The 27386-nt window shown below is 36.9% G+C and overlaps 2 protein-coding genes across 3 annotated transcripts in view; one reads left to right on the top strand and one right to left on the bottom strand.

Moving 5' to 3' along the window:
* Positions 1 to 1434: 1434 nt before the first annotated feature.
* Positions 1435 to 9667, bottom strand: FPGT (fucose-1-phosphate guanylyltransferase). Of its 2 annotated transcripts, XM_040987285.1 has the most exons (5): positions 9543 to 9654; positions 8150 to 8317; positions 6065 to 6157; positions 3015 to 3080; positions 1435 to 2252 (listed from the first exon to the last, which is right to left on the bottom strand). In XM_040987285.1, the coding sequence occupies exons 1-5, from the start codon at positions 9622 to 9624 to the stop codon at positions 1633 to 1635; spliced, it is 1029 nt and encodes a 342-aa protein (XP_040843219.1). In that variant the 5' UTR covers positions 9625 to 9654; the 3' UTR covers positions 1435 to 1632. The 2 variants fall into 2 exon arrangements, with proteins under 2 accessions (XP_040843219.1, XP_040843218.1); XM_040987284.1 differs by having other exon boundaries at positions 1435 to 3080; positions 9543 to 9667.
* Positions 9668 to 9760: 93 nt separating this feature from the next.
* The window catches only part of LRRIQ3 (leucine rich repeats and IQ motif containing 3), an 89310-nt gene continuing 71684 nt past the window's right edge, over positions 9761 to 27386 (top strand). The window contains exons 1-2 of the mRNA XM_040987247.1: positions 9761 to 9912; positions 26826 to 27102. Of these exons, the coding sequence (XP_040843181.1) occupies positions 26854 to 27102 (249 nt within the window). The 5' untranslated portion in view covers positions 9761 to 9912; positions 26826 to 26853. The remainder of the gene's footprint in view (positions 9913 to 26825; positions 27103 to 27386) is intronic.

Below are 27386 nucleotides of genomic sequence, written 5' to 3'. Positions count from 1 at the left end.
TAGGCAAAATCAGTGTTCACTTAATGAATGACTAACACATTCTCTGAAAATTCTGCAAGTAAAACAATAGATGTTAAATAATAACTACTATGTATTTTTAATTTTCTCCTTGTAAGATTTTTGAAAAAACAAACACATACAAATACTTTACAACTGAGGGTTATAGGCAAGTCACTTTTGGTTTACCAATTATTTTTATATTGACAAGTTAATGCATAAATAAAAGCAGCACAGATCAGCTTTTGCTCCAATTTGTTCATGCTAACTTAACATGAAACTCTGACAACTCTGTCTCTAATTATTAGACTTTGATATGAAGACATTTGTGCTAATACTGAAACAGGAATGCATGATTTGGGATTCCAGCTAATTCTCATTTTCTTGAAACTGTTTCTCATCTGTGTATTATCTGCTCTGTTCTTTTGTTTTTCTCTGTCTATCTTTTGGCCAATTGCTGTTTCTCAGCTTCATCAAGTGTACGGACTGCTGACGAAACAGAGAGTAAAATCAGTTCATCTGGCAATTGAACACTGCTGTTAAAAGGGTCAGTGGAAAAAACTGAATGTAATGTACATAGTAAAATTAAATTTTCATTCAGCAAATCTCAATTATTTGCATTACATTCTGCACAGACAACTAAATTGTATTTGCTTTTGGCTTATAGAAGGAAACTTCACGGAAAATTTACCATATGGTAAGTGTACAGCATACAACGAGTATGTTTTTGTTTCCTTTTGACAAAATCAACAAGTGAAATGCTAGTTTCTTACATGGACTGCAGCACTCAGAATATCTAGTTATCTAACTTAAAAAATCATAACCTTGTGTATGATACAATGATTTAAACTTGAGTTTGTCAGTTACGAATTATTTTCTACAAAAGCATTTCTTCAGGCTGGTCACCTTAGCCTAGTGTGAAGATGCTGGCTGACACGCCTGGTTCTATAGAGTAGGGGTTGATACCCAGCTGCAATTCTGGATTCTCGCTTTTGTTAATGCAGATTCCAGTACGTAATGGTCACAGCTTAAATAACTGGGTCACTACCAACTATGTGAAGTCCTAGATGGAGTACTTTTCTCCTGGCTTTCATCTTGGCCCAAACTGGCAGTAACAGACCTTCAGGGAATGAACCAGTAGACAGAAATCTTCTTTTTGCTTTTTCGTTCCAAAGTAAATTTTTTAAAAAAGTCTATATTATTATTAAAATACTCTGAAAATAATATGTCATTTTATTAGTTTCTCAAAACTGATCTATACTTGAGGAAAGAATTATCAATAAACTGTTCGAACTTTAAAGGAACCAAAGCCCTAAAGATGAAAATTCTAAAATTATGATTAGGAAAATACTTTAAAAATTAATAAAATATTTATTATATAAATAAACTAACATGCCACAAAACCATGATAACTGAAAGGAAAATTTAACTGAACATTGAAAAATCAATTTTCTGAAGTTATTTTTGAACATTGCCCATAAAATGATTTATGTAATTTTGAGTTATCAATGATATGACATAATCATGTTGCACTGTAATTTTAATTGACTTCACAGAAATAAGAAAAGCTTACAGAAAACACCTCTATTCATAATCCTGTTGAAAGAAAGGCAAAGTAAACAACATTTAAGATATTTACAAGTCAGACTGCTTTTTGTTTACAGTAATTTCTAGAAAAATTTGCTCCCTGTAAGTTATCATGTCTTCCACATCCTTGTACATCAGCATCTCTTCAATGGACATTAACTTATCATTATTTAAATTGAATGTTGACTTGGTTTTTACAGCACTTAACATCTTTAAAGACATGGTAACTGAATCACTCAAAGAAGAACAAACTGGGAAAATGCGAGCATTCCACAAGCTCAGCTGTTCCTTGTTTCCAGAGAACAAATCCTCTGTAACTTTAAGATTCCAAATATCTAAGCATGAGAGAAAACAGACACCAAAGAATTGAAGCAACTTTATATCTGACAGTATCTTTACGTTCTTTTTCAAGTTATCTTGCACTCCAAATGCCATAGTTGAATACTTTAAGTGTCCATCTATCTTCAAGCTTACAGAACATACAAAAGAATATGCAGGTAGGTTAGCTTTTGTCATGATATGGGAACCACTAACAATGCAATTCTCTCCAACTGAAACATCAGGACCCAATCTGGAATATTCCACAACCGAGCCCGCAGCCACAAAGCACCCTGAATCCACTATACTTTGAATGATACAGGATGTCTTACCAGAGCATTCTGTTATATTTGGGAAGATGCTAAAAGCTACTGGTTGGAAGTCAAGCTCTGACTTCAAATTGTTATCTGAAGTAAAATGAAACAAATATTCTTCAGTTGTTCCAATGTGATAAAATTTGGAGTTATTAAGAACAACGACATTCAGTGGTGTACCTTTAAGAAGATGGAATATTCTCTGCCTCATTTCTACCAACTCTGACTCCTCTTTAGTGACATTTGATGTATTTCTGGTATAGTCCACAGTTGCTCCAGGTCCCAAAGCCTGCAGAAAGTCACCATATGCATCTATTTCACAATTTAATTTGCCTATTTCTTCATAAAAAGCAAGTAACTTTTTTGCAGACTGATGATCCATGTAAAACAGGCTATCCGTGTAGACATACTCAGAATTCAATTTAATATAGGCTCTATCACCCCCAGCAAAGTACTCTGGACCAAAATTTGCAGGTTTATACACAGCATTATACTGATGCATTTTTTCTATGCTGGGTTTATGAAGGAAACGGTGGCAACATGTGTATTCAAGGTCCCTGTATTTTAAACTGCTAGAAGGTTCTAAGACAAATACTCCATGCGTTGTGCCTACAGCCAAACTAGAAGGATGAGCTAAAGCAGTGAAGCCTGGTTTGTCAAAATTAACACACTCAGATTCTCCAGTACTGTACAGTTCGATGTCATCTGCGCAGGTAACCAAAATCCCAGGTTTCATGTGTGAGGGAAAATCAATGTACATGGCTAGCTTCAGTTCCAACATCTGATAAATGGGGTTACCTAGAGGTAAAGCTGTAAAGATTTTTCCCAAAGCACTTGCACTAGGCAGGCGTTGACTGTAACCACCTATAAAATTAAAACAAAAAATTCATGTAAAGTGTTATTATATATAAAAATTTCCTTCAATAATTTTTATTAATAAAAGGAAATAATCCGTGGTTTTTATAGTCATAAGTTCTAAATGGGTAACTATACTTCCCTTCCTACCTTCTTTTAATTTTTCCTTCAATGTGTATAAAAACATAATTTTAAGGCATTTTACAATCATAGGCTTCATGCACCATTAACTAATTTTCAACAAGTAAAAAGTACAAAGAGCAGAGTTCCAGAAGAGTATAACCAAGAGGTCAAGTCAACAATGAAATCACAAGTCCTGTGCTTCATTTCATGATTGTTTTTACTCTACACTAACAACTCAAAATATTTCTATATGTTTAATATAGAAATTGAGTTACAATACAACTCAGGAAATAATGAAGTCCAGATTAAAAATTCAAAGCACAATTCTCCTTTGGATATTTGCATTACCATAAACATTTTAAGTTAGAAAAGAATTCTAACACATTAGAGTCTGAACTGTTTTGAATTAAATGTACAAGTAAAAAAGATTATGAGCTAATGCATGATGTTTTATATAAATTTCAACCATGCACAAACTCTACTACATAGACTTGACTTTATGAAGAAAAATATGAACATACCCTTTCCAAATTCTAGTTACTTAACTGTTCTTCAGACTATCCTTTCAAGTTATTCTATCAACTGAAAGGATTTAAAGATAAATTTATTATAATTGGTATTCAATAATAAGGTCTTTCTCTTAAAACAAGAATTAAAATTTTTGAGTTCCTTGAAAAATGTTCTATTTTAGGTAATTAAATACTTTTTGTTACATTAGTAAAACAAATTAGAAAGTGGTAGCTTACAGCTACTTGCACAAAAATGAGCTCAAATCTGGTCCATCACATTGCAGTTACTTATCTTCATCTGGTTTACTCTAAAGCAGCAGCAAATGTAGAATCTACTTGTCAGTCACATTTTATGATATCAATGATGAATGCAAAAAAAATTCAGCATTCAACAGAGGTACTAACTCCCTATTTACCCTATTCAAAAAAACTAGTCAATACTATATCAGCTTAAGCGTGATCTATTTTTAATTATGTTTTATGGCATCTAATTTTTTTCATATTGACGATAGTATTTTTCTGAAACAAAATTTTAAAAAGGGCCTGGCAGCATGGCCTAGCAGCTGAAGTCCTCACCTAGAACGCTCCGAGATCCCATATGGGCACCAGTTCTAATTCCAGCAGCTCCGCTTCCCATCCAGCTCCCTGCTTGTGGCCTGGGAAAGCAGTCAAGGACAGCCCAAGGCTTTGGGACCCTGCACCCATGTGGGAGACCCGGAAGAAGTTCCTGGATCCTGGCTTTCGATTGGCATATCATCATCCTTTGCGCTCACTTGGGGAGTGAATCACTGGATGGAAGATTTTCCTCTCTGTCTCCCCTCCTCTCTGTATATCTGACTTTCCAATAAATAAATAAATCTTAAAAAAAATAAATAAATAAAATTGGGCCCAGCGCGGTGGCGCAGTGGTTAAGGTCCTCCCCTTGCACACCCGGGATCCCATATGGGCACCAGTTCTATCCCAGCAGCCCCGCTTCCCTTCCAGCTCCCTGCCTGTGGCCCAGGAAAGCAGTCGAGGACGGCCCAAGGCTTTGGGACCTACACCCGCGTGGGAGACCCAGAAGAGGCTCCTGGCTTTGGATCAGCCTAGCATCGGGCGTTGTGCTCACTTGGGGAGTGAATCATTGGATGGAAGATCTTCCTCCCTCTCTCTCCTCTCTGTATATCCGCCTTTCCAATAAAAATTAAAAAAAAAATAAATCTTAAAAAAATTAAATTAAATTAAAAAAATATTTTTTATTAAATGTTAAACTCAGAATTTGAATACTTTATTTTAGCATAATAAATTTATGTTATAAAAATATTCATAGAAAGAATCACTGTTTTGTACCTGAATCACATGGAAAACATCTTAGAAGCCTTGTAGATGAGTGTCCTAAAATGATTGTCACTGCGCTGAAGTGATGTTGCATAACTAATTTTTACACAAATAAATGTATCCAATTAAAATATTCTATTCTTGAGTCCAGCGCAGTAGCCTAGCAGCAGAAATCCTTGCTGTGCCCGCGCCAGAATCCCACATGGGCACCAGTTTTAACCCCAGCAGCCCCGCTTCCCTTCCAGCTCCCTGCCTGTGGCCTGGGAAGGCAGTCGAGGACGGCCCAAAGCTTTGGGACTCTGTGCCCGTGTGGGAGACCCGAAAGAAGCTCCTGGCTCCTGGCTTCAGACTGGCTCAGCTCCAGTTGCTGAGGCTGCTTGGGGAGACATCTTCTTCTCTGTCTCTCCCCTTTTCTGTATATCTGACTTTCCAATATAAATAATTAAATAAATAAAATCTTTTAAAAAATAATAAAATAATGTATTCTTTACTCTGAGATCACATTCTTCAGATTTTGTTTTGCTTTAACATTTCCTCTTTGGTGTACATGCTTGCTATTGCAGGTCTTGCGGGTTTTTTCCTTTTGCTTTAAAAATTCTCTTAAGGATTGTTGTCTTTGGCTACCAATAATTACACGGCATGCCAGACTGGCTGATCTGGCAAATACCTGGCACTCGCAATGCTAAATCAGCCTCCTTGATACTGAAGATTCTCCATGAAGTCTTCTCGAGAAATGCTCATACAAATGAGTCGGGCCTTAGGAAAATAACTTTCTACATGCATCACAGGTAAAAAAAAGAAAGTAATATCCAAGAAAAGCTGCTAATGTATTTCATCATGAATCCTAGATACAATTTGTAAAAATCATTATGCTACTTATAATCTAAAAATACCAAAGAAAGGATGAGCTACTTTTTCAGAGCAAAATAACTTCAAAAATTTTTTTTTTGAAAATAAGAGGCAGGCATATTCAGTGAAGCAAAAGAAAAAAATTCCCAAAAGTGAAATTCTAAAAACAAACAAATAAATGAAGTATAACTTTACCAGAGTGAATTAACAGGATGGTAAAAGAGCCCCATTTATCTCCATACAGCTTTTCCAAAGATTGAAGAGCACAAAGCGTCGATCCTCCATTTCCTTAAGGAAAAAGTGAAAAAATACAACTTATTCCATAGAATGGTAATAAAACTTTGAAGCTATGGTAAGCTCATCTATTGCAACTATAAGGAAACGACTGTGAATTATTATTTATGTAGGAAGAGAGCAAAGACGTTGGCAAAAGAAAAGCCACCTCAGCAAATAAAGCAAAAGATAAGGAGTGTGGGCGTCTGGATCCTGCCATGCATTTGAGAGCCCTGAACGGAGATCCCGGCTCCCAGGTTCAACGCTCATTACCCTTATGGCCGCACACTGAAGCCACTGCGGGCATGTGACGGAAGCAACAAGTGGAATCAGAATCACACTAGCGCTTTCCCTCGCTCTCACAGACACAGAGATTATAATACAAAGCTATGTCAGTAATGAAACTCAGAGGGCAGCCTTCACTCCTCAGAAACAATTCTATAATCCACTAAGTTATATACCAGGTATAATGCAAGCACAATGAATGACTGAGTACAAATCATAAAAATATTTAAGTAACTCTTTCACGACATAATCTCATCTGTTATTTTTCTCTTTTAAAAAGATTTTCAAGCCCTACTTACATAAAACCATCTAAATGCTATTACCACAGTATTACCACAAAAATATATTGGCTAATTAGAACTGTAATTTTATACACAGATAGCCTGTCTAAATCAAGAAGATTCATTTTAATCCCTTTGGAAAACAGCTTTCAGGAAAACACCATTTATTCTTTTTGCAATGGAAGCTTACAGTGTAAAGCTGAACTAATTGAGGGCTTTAAAATAAATATTCTGTGATACTTACTCCAACAGATTTTGTTTTTTCTTTGCTTTCCACATTGTGGTCATGACACCAACCATGTGTTTTTTCTGATTTGATACAGTGGGGTTTTAAGGGCCCCACCAACTAACAAGGTGCAAAGTAAATTACACTGTATGATTAATTTCAATACTAAGAATCTATTTTAAATAAGCTTTCTGGACTTTTTTTTTTTACACTAAATAACAACTGGTAAGAACAATTGCTATGCTTTTCACTTTCTTTTTTTTTTTTTTAAAGATTTATTTATTTATTGGAAAGTCAGATATACAGAGAGGAGGAAAGACAGGAAGATCTTTCATCCAATGATTCACTCCCCAAGTGAGCGCAACGGCTGATGATATGCCGATCCAAAGCCAGGATCCAGGAAATTCTTCCGGGTCTCCCACATGGGTGCAGGGTCCCAAAGCCTTGGGCCGTCCTTGACTGCTTTCCCAGGCCACAAGCAGGGAGCTGGATGGGAAGTGGAGCTACCAGGATTAGAACTGGTGCCCATATGGGATCCTGGGTGTTCTAGTTGAGGACTTTAGCTACTAGTCCACGCCACAGGGCCCTGCTTTTCCTCTTTTTAAAAAAACAGTAGTTTACATTTTTTTAAAGTTTTTGAAGGTCAGGGTTGGAGACAGCTGCCTTATTGACCACAACAATACAATTTTAACTTTCTGTGCCTTAACATGAAGCTGGATCGAAAATGGAAAGCCAGGACTCAAACAAGGGCTCATACAGAATATTGGTGCCACAGGTGGCTACTTGAGTCACTGTGCCACAATAGCAATAGCACATGTAGAGTAGATACACACGTGTGCACACACAGGTACACATAAAAGGCAACAAGTTAGTATATGAGTGAAATTAACATCTTAAGATTTGGTTATTATTATAGCACTTCGTTACATTCCTACAGAATAGGATTATATATTTTTTCTTCAGTAGAAGATTAACCCTGTGACTAAATTAAAAACTCTGTCATGGCAAAAAAATTAAAAAAAAAAAAAAGGAAAAGGAAGAGGAAGGGAAAGGGAGGGCGTTTAGGATGTACCCTGTATCAAATTGTGTGTATGAAACACATGAAATCTTCATGTAAGTAGAAAAAAGAGCAAACAACCGCAAAAAGCAACAGAATAGGTAGAGAAGAATTATTCTGCTTAGAACCTATGTGATGGAACTGACCACACGGCCTACCAATTTTGGCTCCGGCAGGATCAACAAAAACGTGGTACTGAACTCCAAGAGGCAACTCGTTTCTTTTCAGCTTTTCTGTAAGCTGTTGCTTGTACGCAAGTTCCTGTTTCTCATCAGCTGCTGTTATAGCAACTACGTCCCAAAATTTTCCAGGTGCTACGTGTTGGCCTATTTTGAAAAAAGAAATAATAACAAGCATTATTAGAATTCGCCAGCTCTACCGTGTGCATCATGGGAAAGAGGGGGAAAAGTAACGTGAACTGACATCTTCAAAACCTAGACTCTGCTTTGGAATTGAGTGAACTCTTTCTGGCCAGCGACGGTTCTCATGAGGCCTGCCCACAAGTTGCTATTTTCCCTCGTTTTATGACCCCTTCCTTTTATGTTCTATAATCTCATTATTTAGAATTTCGGAAATTATGATCCTTCTTGAATAAAACTTTAACTTGCCAAGAACTTTTACTGCAATTCCTCAATAAGGAGAAAATACAAGGAGATAAATGAATCTCCAGCTTTGAAGGTAAATTTTGACGTATCAGGTTAACTCCAGGTTTCCTCACTAAAATTCAGCTAAAGGCTTCATCCGTACTTCTGTTCACAAACATGGGTGCTTCACTTTGTATCACCTCCAGATGTGTCCCAGCAGCTCACACAAGTACCACGATATGATATAGAGCTCTGGTAACAGAAAGGGTCCCAACTCCCCAGTGAGCCCATTCAAACTGGCGACAGTTGAAACCTCTTTGCTGGATAAGGGTTTTTACTAGCAAACAAACAGGACTTGTCAAATAGCATGCAGCAGTCCTGAACATTTTGCTGTTACCAACGTACTAGTCTGAATTTATAAAGCAGTATCAAAAATATGACACTGCTGTTTTGAGAGTGATAAGCTATATTAAAAGTCATAACAGTCTTTTATTGCAAGCTCTCCAACACCTTGAATTTTCAATCAGTAATTCTTTCACGTTTTGCTTCCCTTCTCTGTAAGCATGTACATTACCGAGAAAACTGGTGAAGTGGACAAGGGATTGAGAGAAAAGTAAAATCAGATGTGCTTCTAAGTGTCAAAATATCAGGCTTGAGACCCCCGAGATCTAAATAACTTCAAGTGATGAACTAAGCAACCGCAACTTCAATTTCTGGCTTCACTAAGCAAATCAAAACTTTATTCTCCCTCCTAAGTTATACTCTGCTAGGAATAAAGAGAAGCAAAGCGCATAACATAAAGGACGGGCAGCAGCAGCTTAAAAATCAAGGGGAATATTGTCATTTTCTCAGTCACTGTGGCAGGCCCGCAGGTGAGCGAACAGGAAGTGACAGTCCAGGAAACCACGGAGTCCATAAGGCACCTTCCCTCTGCTGCCTGGGGGAGAACCTGGTGTCTCCTCGGTACCTCTCAGCGCGGAGAACCTTCGTAATTTTCGCTGGGTAGATTCTCGCAGAGACTCGTCTGGAAAGACCCTAGCGGCTGCCATACCTCCACATCCGCCGAGCGATCCCCCTCGCAGTATAGTACGCATGCGTCCTGCTGGGGGACGCGTTCCCCGAGCGTCGCGTCTGTCCCGCCCCTTTCTTCCGTCACGCACGTAACCACGCCCCCGAAGCCCAGAGCTGAAAAAACCGTGATGGGGGGAGCCAGGCTGCTTGCTCCGTTACCCTGGCAACGGCCTCAGGTGCAAATGGCCACCTAGGGATTTGTTGGTCCGCACTGGGCCTGGAATACAACGTGTCAGTTCATAAAACCTTCCCGCCCTGATGACCCGGTGAGTGGTTCAGCGTGCGTCACAAAATGGAGAAGGTGAAATTATAACGTGTTGCCAAATCTGTGTTGAAAGGCGGTTTGTCCTAACTGGAGCTTTGTGTCAGCCAAGACTAGTTCTCAAGGACAGAGCACCCCCTGACCCCTTTATCCTGTCACCTGGAGCCATCTGTCCCCTACCCCGAAATGTCTGTTCTCTTCAGAAACCATAGGTTTTGGCATCCTTTCTGCGCAGCCCCTGGAGAGCGCGCCACATGACCCATTTCACTGCTCCTCACAGACCACCTTTTCCAGGCTCCCACGTGTTGTTTTTGCAGTTGAGATAGCATCCAGCCTGCAATGCGACCCCTGCCTGTCTGTGGGGTCTTTGAGATAAGCATGCCTTTTAGATATGTTTTTGGTGGTTATGTGTAGATATTTCTCTCATAGAGTATGACCTTTATGAGCTCTACAACTCAACCTTTTCACCACACATAAAAAGGGTGTGAATCAGAGAGAACGTGTGACTTAGTCAAAGTAAACTCAAAACTTGTTCTGACACACATTCCTGCTCGATTTGAGAAGCTTGAAAACCTTTCTCAGTCACATAGGTTCCACAAGCTCTTATAAACTTTTCCCTCTAGATTTGACGCTGGGCTTGAATACTGAAAAAAAGGCAGATTACTCAGTCATAATTTTACCATTTGAAACTGTTACCAAAAAAAAAAAAAAAGATACATGCTAATAAAATAACATTTAGAAAATAGAGCGCGAATGGTGTTGAGAGGGAGTGAAAGAGAAAGCAAGAGAAAATAACATTGAAAGGAGACTGTGTTTTTAATCCTGAGTGAGCAAAGCCTGGCATGGCCTTGATGTGACTTCTTTAAATTGGAAGGGCTTACTCTGAAAAGGAGAGTACAGTGGGCTGTGGAAGCGCCGTGGAGACAGGGAGACGTGGAGGCTGCTGCGGTGAAACATGAGAGCTAGTGAAGGCTTTGCCAAGTGGTACTGGGAGCATTTGTTATATTTTAAATATATATTTTTTAAAAAAGACATAACTAATAAAATGTGTTTATTGAGTGTGTGGACAATGAGATTAAGAGTGAAAGATGACTGCCTGAGGCAGGAGGCCCTGGATGAGAAAGCTTGGTGAGAGTCCACAATTTAATGGGTGACAGTGCAGGTGACAGATAATGTGAATTGTAGAGAGAGTCCAGAATTTGATACTGGACATGTAGAATAAACAAATGAATTTTGAGCATTGTATATGAAATATGAATTTGTGTTTATGTGCCATCTACATGTATCTGGAACTCAGGAACGCAATCTGGACTGGAGATCAAGCTGTGGAAGTCCTCAGCATTTATATGGAATCGTTTTGTTCACTGTGGAACCACTCAATGAGATTTTATGGGAATTAAGGTCCTTATGGCCTATATGTGCAGGGACTGTACATTCTAAAAAGTGATATATTCTATAAAAAAAAACAGTATTGAAACTAAACAGATAGTTAAAGGAAGGTTAGGGATACTACAATGAAGGGATGCAATATTTCACTTGCTCAGCTCTAAATTTTCTTCTCCTGCCCAATCCTTAAATATTTATTAATTTTAATGTTCAAATGAAAAATGCTAAAAAAATAGTGTATACTGTCTTAGAGTAAATTTCTTTGGCTGTAAATTCTATGGGCACAATTTCTAGCTATTTTTTAAACTTATATTTTATATAGTCAAAATGTATGATACAATGACTTAAAAAGCTTTTAGTTAGCAGCATATTATTATTTTGGCAGAGTATTTACCTGGTAATTTCTGCAATATTATTAAGCAGAATAGGATGTATTAGTTTAGATAAGTAATAAGGCCATTCATAATGCTGCACATATAGAACAATTCACATTTAACACGTTTAGACTTAGAGGTCACCATTTTAAAAGGGTATTAAAAAAGTTGGACTATCATTGATTGACAAAATAATATCCTGTGGAAGCATTTAGGCATTGTACACTTGAAAAGAGTAAAATATCTGAAGCGCTGCCCTGAGATCAGGGTTGGTGTGGTGGCACGGCACTGTAACCTACGACTTTTGGATCAGCATCCCATATCAAAGTTGGTTTGTGCCCCGGGTCTTCTACTTCTAATTCAGGTTCCTTTAATGTGCCAGAGTGGCAGCAGAAGACTCCTCATGTACTCGGGTCCCTGCCAGCTGGAGAACACAGTGGAGTTCCGTGTTTCTGAATTCAGCCTGACCCAGAGCTGGTTGCTTTGACTAGTTGGAGAGTGAGTGCTCTCTGTCTCTCCCTCTCTCTTAATGTAACTCGGGCTTTCAAGTAAATAAATACATACATATCGTGTATTTTGTTGTAAAATACAGGAATATATAAAGAATCCCCACCGCCATCATCTTTAATGAACATCATAATAGGTTGACATATTTATCGCAAACAAGGAACCACATACAGTTTCGGCTAGCTGTTGGTATTTTTATCTAAACTTTATTTCTTTCATCCATTCCAGCCTCTAGTATTCAAAATGTTAATCAGGTGGAGGTTTTTTTGTTGTTGTTGTTAAATATTCACGTATGAGGGGAAACATGAAATTTGTTGTTTTGTATCTGGTTTATTTCATTTAACACTGGGTTCTGCTTCTATTCATTTTGCTGCTGAGTGACAGGATCTCATATCTTTTATGTTTAAATAGTATTCCTTTGTGTTTAATACCTCATTTTCTTTACCCAGACAAAAATCAAATGATTCTGTGTCTCAACTTTTGTGAATAGCATTGGGTATTCCCTGGATAAAGTGATTTCACAACTGGTTTTTAGAGGTTTATTTATTTTTATCGGAAAGGCAAGTTTACAGAGAGGAGAGACACAGAGAAAGATCTTCCAGCTGCTGGTTTACTCCCCAAGTGGCCGCAACAGCCGGAGCTGAGCTGATTTGAAGCCAGGAGCTAGGAGCTTCTTCTGGGTCTCCCACATGGGAGCAGGCTCCTGTGGCTTTGGGCCATTCTCGACTGCTTTCCCAGGCCACAAGCAGTGAGCTCGGAAGGGAACTGAAACAGCCAGGATATGAACCTGCAGTCATATGGGATCCTGGTGCCTGAATGGTGAGGACTCTAGCCAGTAGGCTGATACACCCGGCCCACAACTTTTGATATATAAATTCTAGTGGCATTCTTGGGTCATGTGTCATTTGTATTTATAGTTTTAAAAGAAATCCACATACTGTTTTTCATAGCTGTTGTACTAATTTATACTCTCACCAGTATTATGTAAGAGTTCCCTTTGTTCATACTTGCTGCTTCCTCTCTTTATATTCACTTTCTGTCTTTTTAGAAGTCGCCATTGCTATGGCAAAGGTAAAGTAACAATTCATTGTTGTTGTTTCCACATGGTTAGTGAGGGTGATCATCTGTTCATGCTTTTTGATCGTTTGTATTTCTTAAGAGTGGTTTATTTAGGTCCTTTCCCCATTTTTATTTATTTATTTATTTAATTATTGGATGATACAGTTCCATAGGCTCTAGGATTTTTCTCCCCCCTCCCTAAAACTCTCCTTCTGATTTCCACTATATCAATACAATGGAATAATCCTTCACAAAGTGTCATAAATCCATAATTCAGCTATTTAAGTGTTTTTTGATGTTGCCCTTTTGTTAACAGAGCTGTTTTTTTCTTGTTGTTGTCGTTGAGTTTTCTGAGTTCTGGCATATTCTGGGTATTAGTCCCTGGTCAGATGGGAAGGTTGCCAGTATTATCGCCCATGTTGTTTGATGTCTGCATACTAACACTGATCCTTTCATTTGTGGACAGAAGGTTCTGAATTTGATATCCTATTTGTCTAAAACATCAACGAGAACAGTAGAGACATATTTGAAAATATCTTTATTGTGATATATTTTGTGTACCATGAATATCAGCTATTTTAAGTTTGATGATTTCACTGTTTACTGAGTTACAAAACTATCGACACAGCCCCAGTGTTGAGCACTTCCACCATTCTCAAAAGATGTCTTTTGTCCATTAAGGGGTAACATGAGAGTGTTTTTTTGTTTTGTTTTGTTTTGTTTTCTACTGAAGAAGTAACCATGACTTTATGACATGTATATAGAAGTTGTAAATAATATATTTATATTTGCCTCATTTATTGATATTAAAAAGTTGAAGCCAAATGAGAAAGTTCTCGGATTTTGGACAGTGGATCTCCTGGCACATGTAAAGTAGTGAGACCATGCTAGGTCTCCGCCAAACATGCGTCATCTCTGTTTAACCACCACTTCTTCCTCCTTCCTCCCTTGCATGCGTAAAAGCAAAAGTTATTTTACAGTTTCCTTTGTTTCAATTTATTTGCTCAACCTGTTCTGAATGTCTTAAATTTTTTTCTTTCTGAATTTATCAAAGGAAACCTTATCTCCTCTTACCTTTCTGTACTCTATTAAAAAACTTTCTCTAACAAAAATTGTATTTATTTCTTCCTTATATTTTCCTAGCTTTTGTTATGTTTTGCTTCTCTCATGCAAGTATACAGAATTTATGGCCCACAGACCATAATACTGCCTGTGAAATCCTTTGATATGGCCCTGCTGGGACAATCCTATAAATCAATGAATCCAGGAGATATAAATTTAAATCAACATAACTTTATGTTAAGGGATTCTTTATAATAGTGTGAAGCTTGAGAGATGTATGAGGAACTCCAATATAGGATATACAGAATAAATAAAAGTACACAATAGGAGGAACACATTTATATCTCTCTGGCTTCCCACAGTGTGTCTGCCTGTATTATGGTGATTCAAGACAACTGATACCGGGCAGGCTGGGTGTATACACACTGTGAGGACTGGGTGTATACACACGGTGAAACTATAGCCATATGCTGATGAGATGCAGTCATGTGATTCCTTGTGATGGTGGTGACTTTGCTTCTAATCATTGACAATGATGCTGACTGCTTTGTCAATGATGTTTGACACAGACAATGACTCCAACCCAGTCTTTATGCATGCATTCATAATCAACTGCCCCACAAAAACTGAGAGTCTCATATGAAGATTAAGGAAATTATAGTATACAGTAAAGGCCACAAGGATTAATGATAATGAAGTTTAGGGTGTTCCAAATTAAAAATTCAAGATTAGAGCAGTGGTAAAAGCATAATAATCACATTGGTGGCAATACACACATGAAGGCTTATCATAACATAAGAGCTGTGATATACAAAAATAGAAATTGCAAGGAAAACAAGTTTTTGCAGGGTCTCAATCTTTCCAAAACACATGGCCAAAAATTATATATATTTTTTGATTGAAGTCAAAGTTCAACTGTATATGTAGGTTATTGTGATGTGTTAGAAATAATGACAAAAAGGCAGTGTGAGTGTTATTACAGCTTAAAATATACTAAACTCAGCTACCTGGAGAACCAAATGTGTCTTGGTAAAATCATTGATTTTCAGTGCAGTTTGAAATCACAAACCAAATTCACAAGGCTTCCATTTAATAGAGACAGCATTATTCCTATAAATTATATAGTGAACAAGCTAAGCAGCTTGTTTTTTTGTAAAGAAACTGAAACATTATGTAGAGTTAAGTGGAAAACATTTCATTCTGGCTGTCACAAAATTATTAGCACCAGATAAATTTAAATTGCTTTAGAGTGTTGGTTTGTATCAGACAACTTTCTCAGATTAAATTTCTAACTTAGTATAAATCATTGAAAAACCACTGAAAAATTTTGCTGATTTCCAAGATTTCTCTGTATGGCTTATGACAAAACAACAGTCATAACAAATAGTACCTGACTGAGATTTTTTGTTTATGCAACAGCATCAAATGGAACTGCTTCCAAGGAAGCCATTGATGGCATCACAAGGAATGTGGACTTGTTTGAAACTTGTGTATCAAAGGGTAAAACTGAGTTAAAATTTGAAAAGTTAAGTGGCTGATTGCAGATGGAGTTCCATCCATCATTGACTCACAAAAATGGGTTAATCACATTTGTTAAGAAAGAAAATCCTGTCAGCCTGAGTGGCTTAATTATATTCTATTACGTCATACACTATACACATACAGTTACTGTGCATAATAATTGCCACTAACCCATAGAATGTCCACAGCAGTGACATACATGCATTTTGCGAAAGGCAAAGGGTGTAACAGCTGTCAATTTTTAAGAGGTCATTGGATGATCTTAACTCTGGGTATGGCCATCTTGTTTATTACATGCAAGTGTGGTGGCTGCCTCACAGGGTCATGCTTTTGAGACTTGGGAAATTATGGGAAGTAGTCAGGCAGTCCTTGGAAATGAAGGGAAAACTTGTCAGGGGACTCATTGAGAGCCAGTGGCTTTATGAGCTAGCATTCCTGGTGGACATTACAAAGTACCTCTGAGGGCTGAATGTTAAGCTGCAGGACCCCAACCAACCTCTCCTCTCCCTACTTGGTTTGCATTAAAAAATAAGCTGTTAAAAATGCAACTCGAAAGGAATAACTCAATGCATTTCTCCAATATGGAAGGACAAAGACCTTCTATGACACTTGCTATTGTTGGTGATGTGAAACTAACGGAGTCATTTAATGAAAGATTCAAGGATGCTAAAAATAGAAAAATGGAATTGAACATCTTTGCCGTGCTGTTCAGTGTGGAAGCAGCTGATGTGTTTGATAACTTACAACGTGAAACCATTCAGGTACAAAGCATTGCTGAGCTAAAAGCTAGGTACAACAACCTCCTACTGCTTGATTTTGTAAATGTTACATAAGCAGTGATGGTTTTACGATTTTGAGGAGACATGCATTGAATTATGAATGTGCATTCAGAACAGCTTACTTCTGAAAGCAATTCTTTCCTAAACTTACCATTGTAAAGAGCCAGCTGCACTCAGAAGTGACCAAGCAAACGTGCAAAAGCAGCGGCCATATCATTGCTGGATAACTCATTCACCTTACCAGAGTTATACCTGTTAAGTTAGGGGTGAGTTAATTAAACATTTGACTTAATAGCCTGATTTTAAACATTTTTGAGACTTTGGTAAAGTTTTGGATAATTATGCATACTTTGTAAATGTATGGTGTAAATATCCAAATAGCCTCTATCAGAAAAAAAAAAAGTTTCTCATCCTGTTCTAATGAAATGCTCAGGTGGTTTAATAATAATCTAGTTTGCCCAGAAATTGGTATGTGATTTTTTTTAAGATTTATTATTTATTTCAAAGATTATAAAGGGAGGGGTGAGATAGAGAGGGAGATAGAAAGAGGGAAGAGAAACTTCCCGTCTGTGGGTTCATTTTTCAAATAGCTGCCAATGTTCAGAGCTGTGTTGGTCTGAGGCCACCAAGCAGGAGATTCTTCTGTGTTTCCCACGTGAGTGGTGGGTCCCAAGCACTTGGGCCATCTTCTGCTGTTTTTCCTGTGATATTAACACAGAGCTGATTTGGAAGTGGATCACAAGTAATGCATATGCACTATGCTACAATGACAGCCTCAACATAATTTTTTAAACGACACAGAGAGGACAAATGGTTGAAAAATCATAGAGTCTAGTTCTAAAGGAAACTCTACAGCCAGAAAAGATTGGGGAGACATATTCCAGATTCTAAAGGAAAAAAATATTGTCAGCCCAGAGTGACATGCATAGCAAACCTTTCCTTTGTCTTTGAAAATGAAAGAAACTTCTTCTACAGTAAAACTCAAAGAATTCGACTCTTCCATACTTGCCCTACAAGTAGTACTTAAATATGTTCTCTAAACAGAGAAAAACAGTAATATCTAACAAAACCTGAGGCAAATGTGGAGAATGTCCCAGTAAAGTAACAACAGAAGACCAAATCAAACAATGAACAACCCTTTGCTAAATGACAGGACCAAATTACCACTTATCCGTATTAACCTTGACTGTAAATGGCTTAAACTCATTAATCAAACATCATAGATTAGTGGACTGGATCCAAAAGCAAAACACATCTGTCGGTTGCCTACAGGAAACACATCTCACCAACAAAGATAAGCAGACACTGAAAGTGAAAGGATGGAAAAAGATATTCCAGACTAATAGAAAGAAACACAAGCTGCCATAGCCAGTCCTGTATTAGATTTACAAAGCAAATACATTAAATGAAAAAAAAAAATAAAAAGGAGAATACAAACGATCCTTTCTTCCAAATGCTGTTTTGTGGCATTTGAAAGCATTTGAATATATCATAACAATGGCGTGCTTTAAACTCTCAGGGTTATTCGCATTAATTATAGATGTAAAATATTTTCATTTAAATTTTCAGACTATATACTCTTCTGACTGTTCTACTAGTTCGTTCTTCTTAACACTTTAATAGAAAAGATTTATTTATTTTTATTGGAAAGTCAGATATACAGAGAGGAGGAGAGACAGAGTAGAAGATCTTCCATTGTTTCACTCCCCAAGTGACCAAAACCAGGAGCCCGGAGTCTCTTCTGGGTCTGCCACACATGCACGGAGTCCCAAGGCTTTGGGCCGTCCTCGACTGCTTTCCCAAGCCACAAGCAGGGACCTGGATGGGAAACAGAGCCTCCAGGGTTGGAACCGGTGGCCATATGGGATCCTGGTTTGTGCAAGGTGAGAACTTTAGCCACTAGGCTACTGCACCAGAACCTAAAACATGTTCTGTCTTTGATAGAAAATTGTAGTAATTTTTCATAATAAAAATAATACTGATTCAACATGTCCGTTGTTTAAACAAAAGATAGTTTTAAAATATAGTTGCTCTATTTTGTTACTACAGCTAGGTTAAATCTTTCAGAAATTCTAAACTAAAATGATATAAATACAATGAATGTAGAGTATTGCTGATTATAATTTTTGTAGTCAGGTTTTCTGAGAACCAAAACTTTCCTCCATGGGACTTGATGAGGGCATAGAAATTTAAACTGCCGTTAGTGATGTTGGCATCTCACATGAGCACCAGTTCAGGTCCTTGCTGGTCCATTTCCAATTTAGTTCCCTGCAAATGGACCTGGGAGAACTGCAGAATATGCCCCAGGTACTTGACGCTCTTCCTCATGTGGCAGAGTCAGAGTTTCACATTTGTGGATTTGTCCTGGCCCAACCCTGACTCTTGCAGCCATTTTGGGAGTTGACCAAGAAACAGGTCTCTCTCTTTATTTTTCCCTTTCTCTAACTCTACTTTTGATAATTAATTAATATTACCATTTTTCTTCAGCTATAATAAATGCTTTGCCTTTTAATAATTAATATGTACATATTAATGTATTTGAAAGATTTGAGGGGAGAGAGAGAGAAGTCAAAGAGAGCCTCCATCTCCTGTTTCAGTATCCAGAATGCCATAATTACCAGCTCTGGGTCAGACCACAGCCAGGAGCTTAGAGCTGCTGTCAGGTCTCCCATGCAGATGTCAGTTACCCAGTCACTTGAACCATCTTCCAGTACTTTAGCCAAGCCGTTAGTAGGTAGCTGAATCCAAACTGGAGCAGCCAGAATTTCAACAGATTCCCATATGAAGTGCTGGCATAACACAGAGCGTCTCTACTGCTATGCCATGAAGCTGGCTCAAAGTGGATTTTTAAAAAAAATGTTTTCCATTTTTTATCATTTTACATGTAAATGACTTAGCAGTGATTTTTAATAATTCTGAAGTAGAGTTTCTACAGTTCCATTTATTTGCTACTATATTTAATGCTGATAAATCACTTGAACATAGACTATGACATATATTTTCATAAACTTAAACACTTTTTTAATCTTTTTCCTTTTAAAATTGTTATTTCATTTTATGACACAGTTCCATAGGCCATTCCTCCATATTGTTGCAGTAGTATAGCTCATAACCAGTCATGATTCCTTCACTGGGGGCATGGACCATGCAGAGTCCAGCATCTTATTTCCCAGATAAATATAACAGCTTCATTGGGAGACCATTCTTGATCTGAAAGTAGAGCTGGCAGAATATTATCCCTCCAATGAAAAGGCACAACACAAATTCACCAACAGGAAGAAAGAAACATGGACATTTGCAACATCATGAAGTTAACTGACTTGCTACTGAGTGACAAACGTGTTAGAAAATGCAAGTTCTTAACCACATCCTGTAACTACTTCATTGACATATCAGTTTTAGTTTATACATAACTGACTGCTGTAAACCTTAATATAGTTATAGGGTACTATTCAGCTGCCTTATGTCTTATTTTTCTTCATATTTACATTTAGCAACTTACAGTATTCAAGAGTAATTTTACTGCACTTCGTGAATTTTAGGATTAACCAAACAGGCTTATAACTCTTACCAGACACATATTAGTGATTGAGGAGCACAACAGTTTTACAAGGGGTGCACAGAGAAATTTTCAATACCTTCGTGAGAAGTAATTGATCTTTGTTTCCTACCTAGTGAGGTATATGAGAATCCAAGCTGACTTTTTATTGTCTGCTCTGAGCTTTCCTTTTGTCTCTCTCTGTCTATCTGATCTAATTTTGGGGGCTCCTGAGCGACCCTGACAGTCTCAGTGCAAGAGAGGATGGGAAACCAAAGTTGGAACTAAGTAAGGACCAAAGAAAGCTACTTTCTTGAGTCCAGAAGAAAGTTGACTGTTCTTCTATTCTCTGAGAATTGCTCAGGGCTCCTGGCTGTTGTTCCAATGACATTAGATCCTGTGAGGATGGATCTGGGCTTCTTCCATCCCATGTGGGAGATCCAAAAGGGAATGATTGACCTTACAGTTCTTGGCCCACGAGGGTACTGCAATGCTCTGTGATCTTCTTGGCAGTTGGGATATAGTCCCTGGTGCCCATACTGATAGTCCTTGATAAGGTATCCACTGCTTCTGTGGTGAAAGCATTTACTAGGTTACCGGAATCCCTTGGTTAGGATGCAAACCTCCTCCTGTCCTTCTGTTCCACTCTGGGGTCCCCTCTTGGATCCCACAGTATGTCTTTATGGTTTTTGCTAATATCTAATGCCAATTCGAGTTTGCTGTCTATAAGGTACCTGTTACAATCTTGACAGATTATAGTTAACATGTTGCCCACACACTATAAGAAGGTGGAAGATTTCTCTGCTCTCCCAACCCATTGCTAAATACCATAGGGTATTAAAAGCATATCAGGCTTTTCAGTTCTTTGATATAGATCATAAACAGTCTGTCTCATTGATTATTGATTCATTTGTTACATCAGATTTTAATAAATTTTTACTTACAGTGGCAATGTGTCCATATTCCAGTTTTTAGCAGTTCCCATGGATGACTCATAAGAATACGAGTTATTGAGAAAAATTTACAAAGCATTTTTTGACATTCTACAAATATGCATTGTTATGTTTCAGTTAAAAGAAACAAAATATTTCTGCTCAATATGTATTTTGATGTTCAGTAGTTATTACCTAATGTAATTATATTTTATTACTAATTTTTAATTTAAAAAGCTAAGAATAAAAATAAGGTTAACAATCCATGTGTACTGTGTTTTATACCCATGGTATACATAAAATGAGCAGAATATAATGTAAGCACTGACACTTTTGTATGTTCAAAACAGGGAAAGCTTTACCTGTAATGTCATTGAACTATTTTTAATTGCATGGCATATAAAAGTGTATGGAGCCCTGATGCTTTCTTTACTGTTTTGTTTTTCTCAATTTTGTTTTTTTTTTCTACTCTTATTATTGTTTATGCTTAATAATTTACACATGTGTACATCCATTTCACAAAGTAAATATAAAATTTCCAAAGTCTAAATGAAGAAACGTAGTTGTGTTTTTCCTCCATGATCATATTTAAATGGGGCAGCACTTCGTAAGAACCTGGCTGGAGGAGGGACTGTCAGAGACAGCGGTTTTCAGTTTCCTGTGATAGGTGGTTGAGTCATCAGGACTTATGGTTGTGGTAGTGTGACTCAGGAGATGTTTGTAGGAGTGTGGGTATTTGACTTCAGTTACTGCAACAGACAATAAGAGGTGAAAAGCAAAACCAAAATTTTTATGAAGTAACTTAAAACAAGTATGAAAAATAAGCAGTTAGCAAAAATGATTGTGAAATATGGCAAAATATTTATCTCTGTGTTCTGAATTATCACATTTATTTCAAATACAGTTTTTAATGAAAAATGGTAACTATTATTAATCCTTATAAATCAATAATCATGTATTAATTATTCCATCAAATCTCAGTAACCTGGTAGTACATAATATTCTATCTTGGGTTTAAAAAAAATACTTAAGATATTTTTATACCAGTGATCACTACCACTGGAAGTAAATATTGAAGTAATAGAAAATATGAATATAAATTAGTATATTATATGGGAAAAGATTGCTTATAAGACAGTTATTTCAGAATCCAAAGCACATGACATAAACAATCAGTTGAAAGTTGTTGAAGACTGTGTGCAGGTAAAATAAAAAAACCAGTCAAGAGAAACGAAAGAAACACATTTTCATTTCATTGTTATACAGTTTAATATTGAGTTATTATATTAATTCTGGATGTCCAGACAGATAGTGTCAAGAGATATATTTTAGACAGTTTTAAAATAATATGGTAAAATAACTAAACTACAGAGAGCTTGTCTGGGAGATCATTTCCCTTCTCTGACTTATTTAGGTAAGTTTGGAAAGACGAGTATGCAGCATGCTCCCTTTTTTATAATAAATGAAGTTTCACATGATGTGGGAAAACCATTACATTTTTAAAAAAACTGTTATTTTTATTTATTCAACGGAGAGAGAAAGCAACAGAACTTCTGTCTTCTAATTCAATCTCCAAATAAACAGGGCTGGACAGGGCCAACAGTAGGCACCCAAAACTCCATCCAGTTCTTAAAAGGAGTGGCAGAAATTGAAATACTTGAACCATCACCTGACTTCACGGATAAGATTGGAAAGTGAATTTGAAGTGGAAAGAGGATACAAATTCAGGCACTGTTGCTAGAGATACAAACAGCCATCTTCAGTGGTATCCTAAGTGATGAGTATGGCACCTGTACCAGGATTTAATTGATAGTCTGTCAATGTCTGTGGATCTTTTGTAAAGGGCTAATGACAAGCTTTTTTCTTTTTTGGATGATATATTTCATTTACTATGTTTATTGCTGATTTAATTCTATTTATTTTTTTGTTTAATTTGCTTTTCTTTTTTCTGGATTCCTAAACTGAAATTGAAAACAGTTTTTGATCTTTGTTCTTATATATTCATTCAGTACTAACTTTTTCTCTGCAAGTACTGTTTCTACTTCATTTGAACATTTTTTTGTCAGGTTATATTTTTCTCTTAATTCATTCAAAATATTAAAGATTTCTTTCTTTCTTTCTTTCCTTTTTTTTTTACTAGAAAGAGTTATAGAAAGGAGAAATGGAGGGAGAGATTCCCCATCCGGTGGTCCGTCTCCATGTGGCCGCAACATCTGGGGTTAGGCTCCGTCAGAATCAGGAGCCAGAAGTTTCTTTTGGGTTTCTGTCACAGACAGCAGGGACCCATTCATCATCCTCTGCTGCTCATACCAGGCCATGAGCAAGGGAGCTGGATGGGGAGAGGTGCAGCCAGGACACGAATGCATGCACATATGCCGGCATTGCAAGCAGTGGTTTTTCTCGTTATGGCGCAGTGCCAATCCCAGTTCTTACTTGACCCATGTGTTACTTACAAAGTGTGTGCTCAACCATCAGGAATTTCTGAATTTTCCAAGTTTCTATAAACAATTTAAATTTAATTCAGTTGTGACTTGAGAACTGACATTGTATGATTTCTGCTATTTTTAAAAAATATGTTTTGTGGTTTAGAAAGTGGTGTGGCTTTTTGAATGCCAGCTTGAGAATTATGTGGCTTCTGCATCTTTTGGATGACATCAGTAAAATTAAGTTGCTAATACCATTTAGAAATAATTCATTATCAGGTCCAGCGCAGTAGCCTAGCAGCTAAAGTCCTTGCCTTGTGTGAGCTGAGATTCCGTATGGGCACTGGTTCTAACCCCGTGGCCCTGCTTTCCATCTAGCTCCCTTCTTTGACCCATGCAAGCAGTCAAGGATGGCCCGAGTCCTTGGGACCTTGCACCCAGGTGGGAGATCCGGAAGAAGCTCCTGGTCCTGGCTTCGAGTCGGCTCAGGTCTGGCTGTTGCAGTCATTTGGGGAGTGAATCAATAGATGGGAGGTTTTCCTCTCTGTACATCAGCTTTCCAATAAAATACTTTTTTTTTTTAAGGAAATAACTCATTATCTGTGAGATTAAGTAGAAGTCAGAAAAGTGAAAAAAAAAAGTTATTTTATTTTTCCGTATTCTTTTCTCAGTGATATTTCTTTTATAAGTCTGAGTTTCAGATATAAAATTTTCCTTCACTCTGGAAAACTTCCAATTTTTCAAGGCTGGTCCACTAGCCTCAGTTCTGGTTCATCTGAGAAAGATTTTGTTACTTCTTTACTTTTGAAGAAAAATTTCTTACAGTATACAATTCTAGATTATTTTTCTCAGTGCTTCACTTCTTTCCTCCATTGTTTTGTGCCTTTAGGGTATGAGAAGTAAGTGATAAATCTTACATCTTATAAGTAACTGCTTTTTCTACCATCTGACTTCTTTTCAGAGTTTTATCATTGATATTATGAAGTTTTGATGGTGCATGGTTGTGGAGTTTTCATGTCTTTGTGGGGTTAATTTAAGTTTATTTTGGAGTATTTCATGCTTGTTATTGCATGTCTGACATTAGTTTGAGAAAAGTTTCTGTCACGAGTGATTCAGATATTACCATGTGTCTCTGTGTTTTAGTTTCCTTCTGTGGTTTCCTTTTCACTGGTGGGGAACATCTGACCTACTGGTTGTATGAGCTCAGTATGCCCCGCTCTGCAAGGCAACCACCTATAGGACTTGAAATTCAATAAACCTGCAGCAGGATAAGTGTTAAGTTGGTCATAGTGTATTGTCTGTGAATTATAACTATCCAAATGAACATTGGAAGAAAAACATCTGAGTTATACATTACATCATAGATATTCTGTTTTTATTATTGTTTTGGATTAGGTCACACTTCTGATATGGCTTCCTGATAATGTGTACTCAACGAGTACAGAGAACACGTACTTGTGACCTATTCACCCATGTTAGAGACCCAGATGGCATTCCTGGCTCCTGATTTTGTTTTGGTCCAGTTCTGGCTATTTCAGGAATTATAGAAGTAAACAAAAGATGGAAGATATGTCTGCGTCTCCCCTAATCCACTGTGTCACTGAATCTTTCAAATAAAAAAGAAAAAAACTTTTAAAATATACTAAGGGGTTTAACAGAAATTAGGAAAATATAATGGCTTTATGTCAAATCATAAATTTGTACATAAAAGGTTAAGCCAGTATATGAGTGCAGCCTCAGGTTTCTGGCCCAGCTCTCTCAAATGTGCTCAGAAACACAGCAGAGCACTGCCCAAGTGCTTGCACCCCTGTACCCACATGGGAGAACCAGAAGATGCTCTGGACTCCTGCCTTCGGGTTGACTTAGCCCTGGTAGTTGAGACCATTTGGGATGTGATCCATCAGATGGAAGATCCCCCCTCTCTCTGTGTGTGACTCTCACATTCAAAAGAATAATTTTTAAAATTCCCAACATTACTGTCCTCATGTACGCTGAGATACTGTATAAATACATTGGTTAACCTCATCATCTCTGGAAACTTTCTTTTTCTACTTTTTAAGCTGCTCTAACAATTAGAGAAACGTCTCACCAACAGAATATGTTTGAGATGCTGTACTTTGAGTTGGCTCTAAGCCGTAAAATGTTGTATCAGGGTCAAGTTTTATACTGTTTGGACCCCTAAGTCAAATATGTAGAAAATATTGACTCATCATAGGCCCATATGGCTAACTGGCATGAAAACAATAAGACAATATTGAGGAAAATCCCTCTTTGTTCACCTGAAACTAACCTTTCTGCTGTCATTGCCAATTCATATCTGTGAACGAGCCAAATTAGATGAACCACTTCAAGTGAGCAAAAAAAAAAAAGAATGAAGCTTCACCCAACACCTGTTAGAAAAGAACTACCACATTCAATTTAGTTGACCAAAAATGTTGTAGAAAAAGAATGGTTGTTTGTTGTTTTTTATTTTTAGGTTTTGTATTGATATATTACATTGCATAAAAAGCAATAACTATCCTCTGCTTTTTTTTTTCTTCCAAGGCATGTAATATTGATTGTGAATAATTTAAAATGAAAGAATCTAAGAAGTTAATAATGGAATTCTCCATATATAAGACCTTGTCATTAATTCTTTGAAATCTTTTATATCTGTTCTGTCACTGGGGATAGGAAAAGCTAGTAATATACTTGAATTAAATAGGTGTTTATTGAAATGTGGTTCAGTTCTAGGTTCCATGATAGATTTTGAAAATGAAAATACATAAAACAGATTTTCTATTTTCAGGGTAGACAAAATTGAGTGGGAGAGAGGAACATTAAATACTAAAATAAACACAAAATCACTAACTTGTAGATATGGACATGGAAGCGAAATTAGAACCGACTAAGCAAAGATTTGCCCAAGAGAATTACGCAAGAAAGAGAAGTAGGGGAACTATATCAAGTGGAACAATATTTCATTAAGTTTGAACATTTTCATTCAAAATTTGAATTATTACATCTTTAAAACTGCCTTTTTTTTCTTTACCACATAGTTGACTCAGTTTTCTCCATGGAATTTGTTGCAAAACCTATTTAGGCATTATCTTTTGGGGAAATTCCATGTTCTGTAAGTAATGTATGACAAAGGAAGGTTAGTTCCCCCTCCTACTTGGTAGCACATTGGTAAAGGCAGTGATCTTTTTTTGAGAAGTAACTATACAGATGTTAGATGTTAAGATTCTTGACTTGGAAAATTCTGTGGGTAATAGTTAATTTTTTTAAATTATAACTTCCCTAACCATTTTTTTGTGCCTTCATTCCTATGTTTTTGTTTTCTGTTTTTTTTTTCAGATAGAAAGCAGTTTCCCACCTGTCCTAGATGTTTCACGGAACAGTCACAGAAGAGCTTACCAGTCATGAAGAATGGAGTCACTACAATGATAACATAAGAGAAGACCAAAAAGATTTTGTTTTTGTAAAGTTCAATGGTCTTCATTTAAAATCTATGGAAAATTTACAATCTTGTATCTCTCTTAAAGTATGTATTTTCTCAAACAATTTTATTACAGATATTAATCCACTTCAAAGTTGTACAAAACTGATCAAACTTGATCTTCATGGAAATCAGGTAAGAAATAAGCTACTTTTTATAAGCAGATATGTATATATATTATATACGACATACTATGTATTATACATATATTACATAATCATTGTTATACATGTGTAAACATGTCATATATTAAACATGATATATACTACATATAATAGCATAATTATATATTATATAATAATTATTGTATATTAAATAATATGCTAGTTATTCACGGTTTTATTTCCAAATATTCTTCCGTTTCATGCAAAAAAGAGGTTAAAAATGCAAAATGTATGTAGAAAATTTAAAATATAAAT

This window comes from Ochotona curzoniae, unplaced genomic scaffold (genome assembly GCF_017591425.1).
Source record: "Ochotona curzoniae isolate NIBS_2020 unplaced genomic scaffold, NIBS_Ocur_1.0 contig_4612, whole genome shotgun sequence".
Classification (NCBI taxonomy): Eukaryota; Metazoa; Chordata; class Mammalia; order Lagomorpha; family Ochotonidae; genus Ochotona; species Ochotona curzoniae.
Note: the sequence above shows the minus strand (reverse complement) of the source record. Positions and strands in the feature narration are given on the sequence as shown.

Excerpts from the sequence above, each read along its gene's own strand:
- FPGT (XM_040987284.1), bottom strand. The coding sequence starts at position 9,624 with ATGGCAGCCGCTAGGGTCTTTCCAGACGAGTCTCTGCGAGAATCTACC. Across the intron at positions 8,318-9,542 it reads AAGGTTCTCCGCGCTGAGAG|GCCAACACGTAGCACCTGGA; the intron begins GTACCGAGGAGA and ends TTTTCAAAATAG. Across the intron at positions 6,158-8,149 it reads TCCTGCCGGAGCCAAAATTG|GAAATGGAGGATCGACGCTT; the intron begins GTAGGCCGTGTG and ends TTTTTCCTTAAG.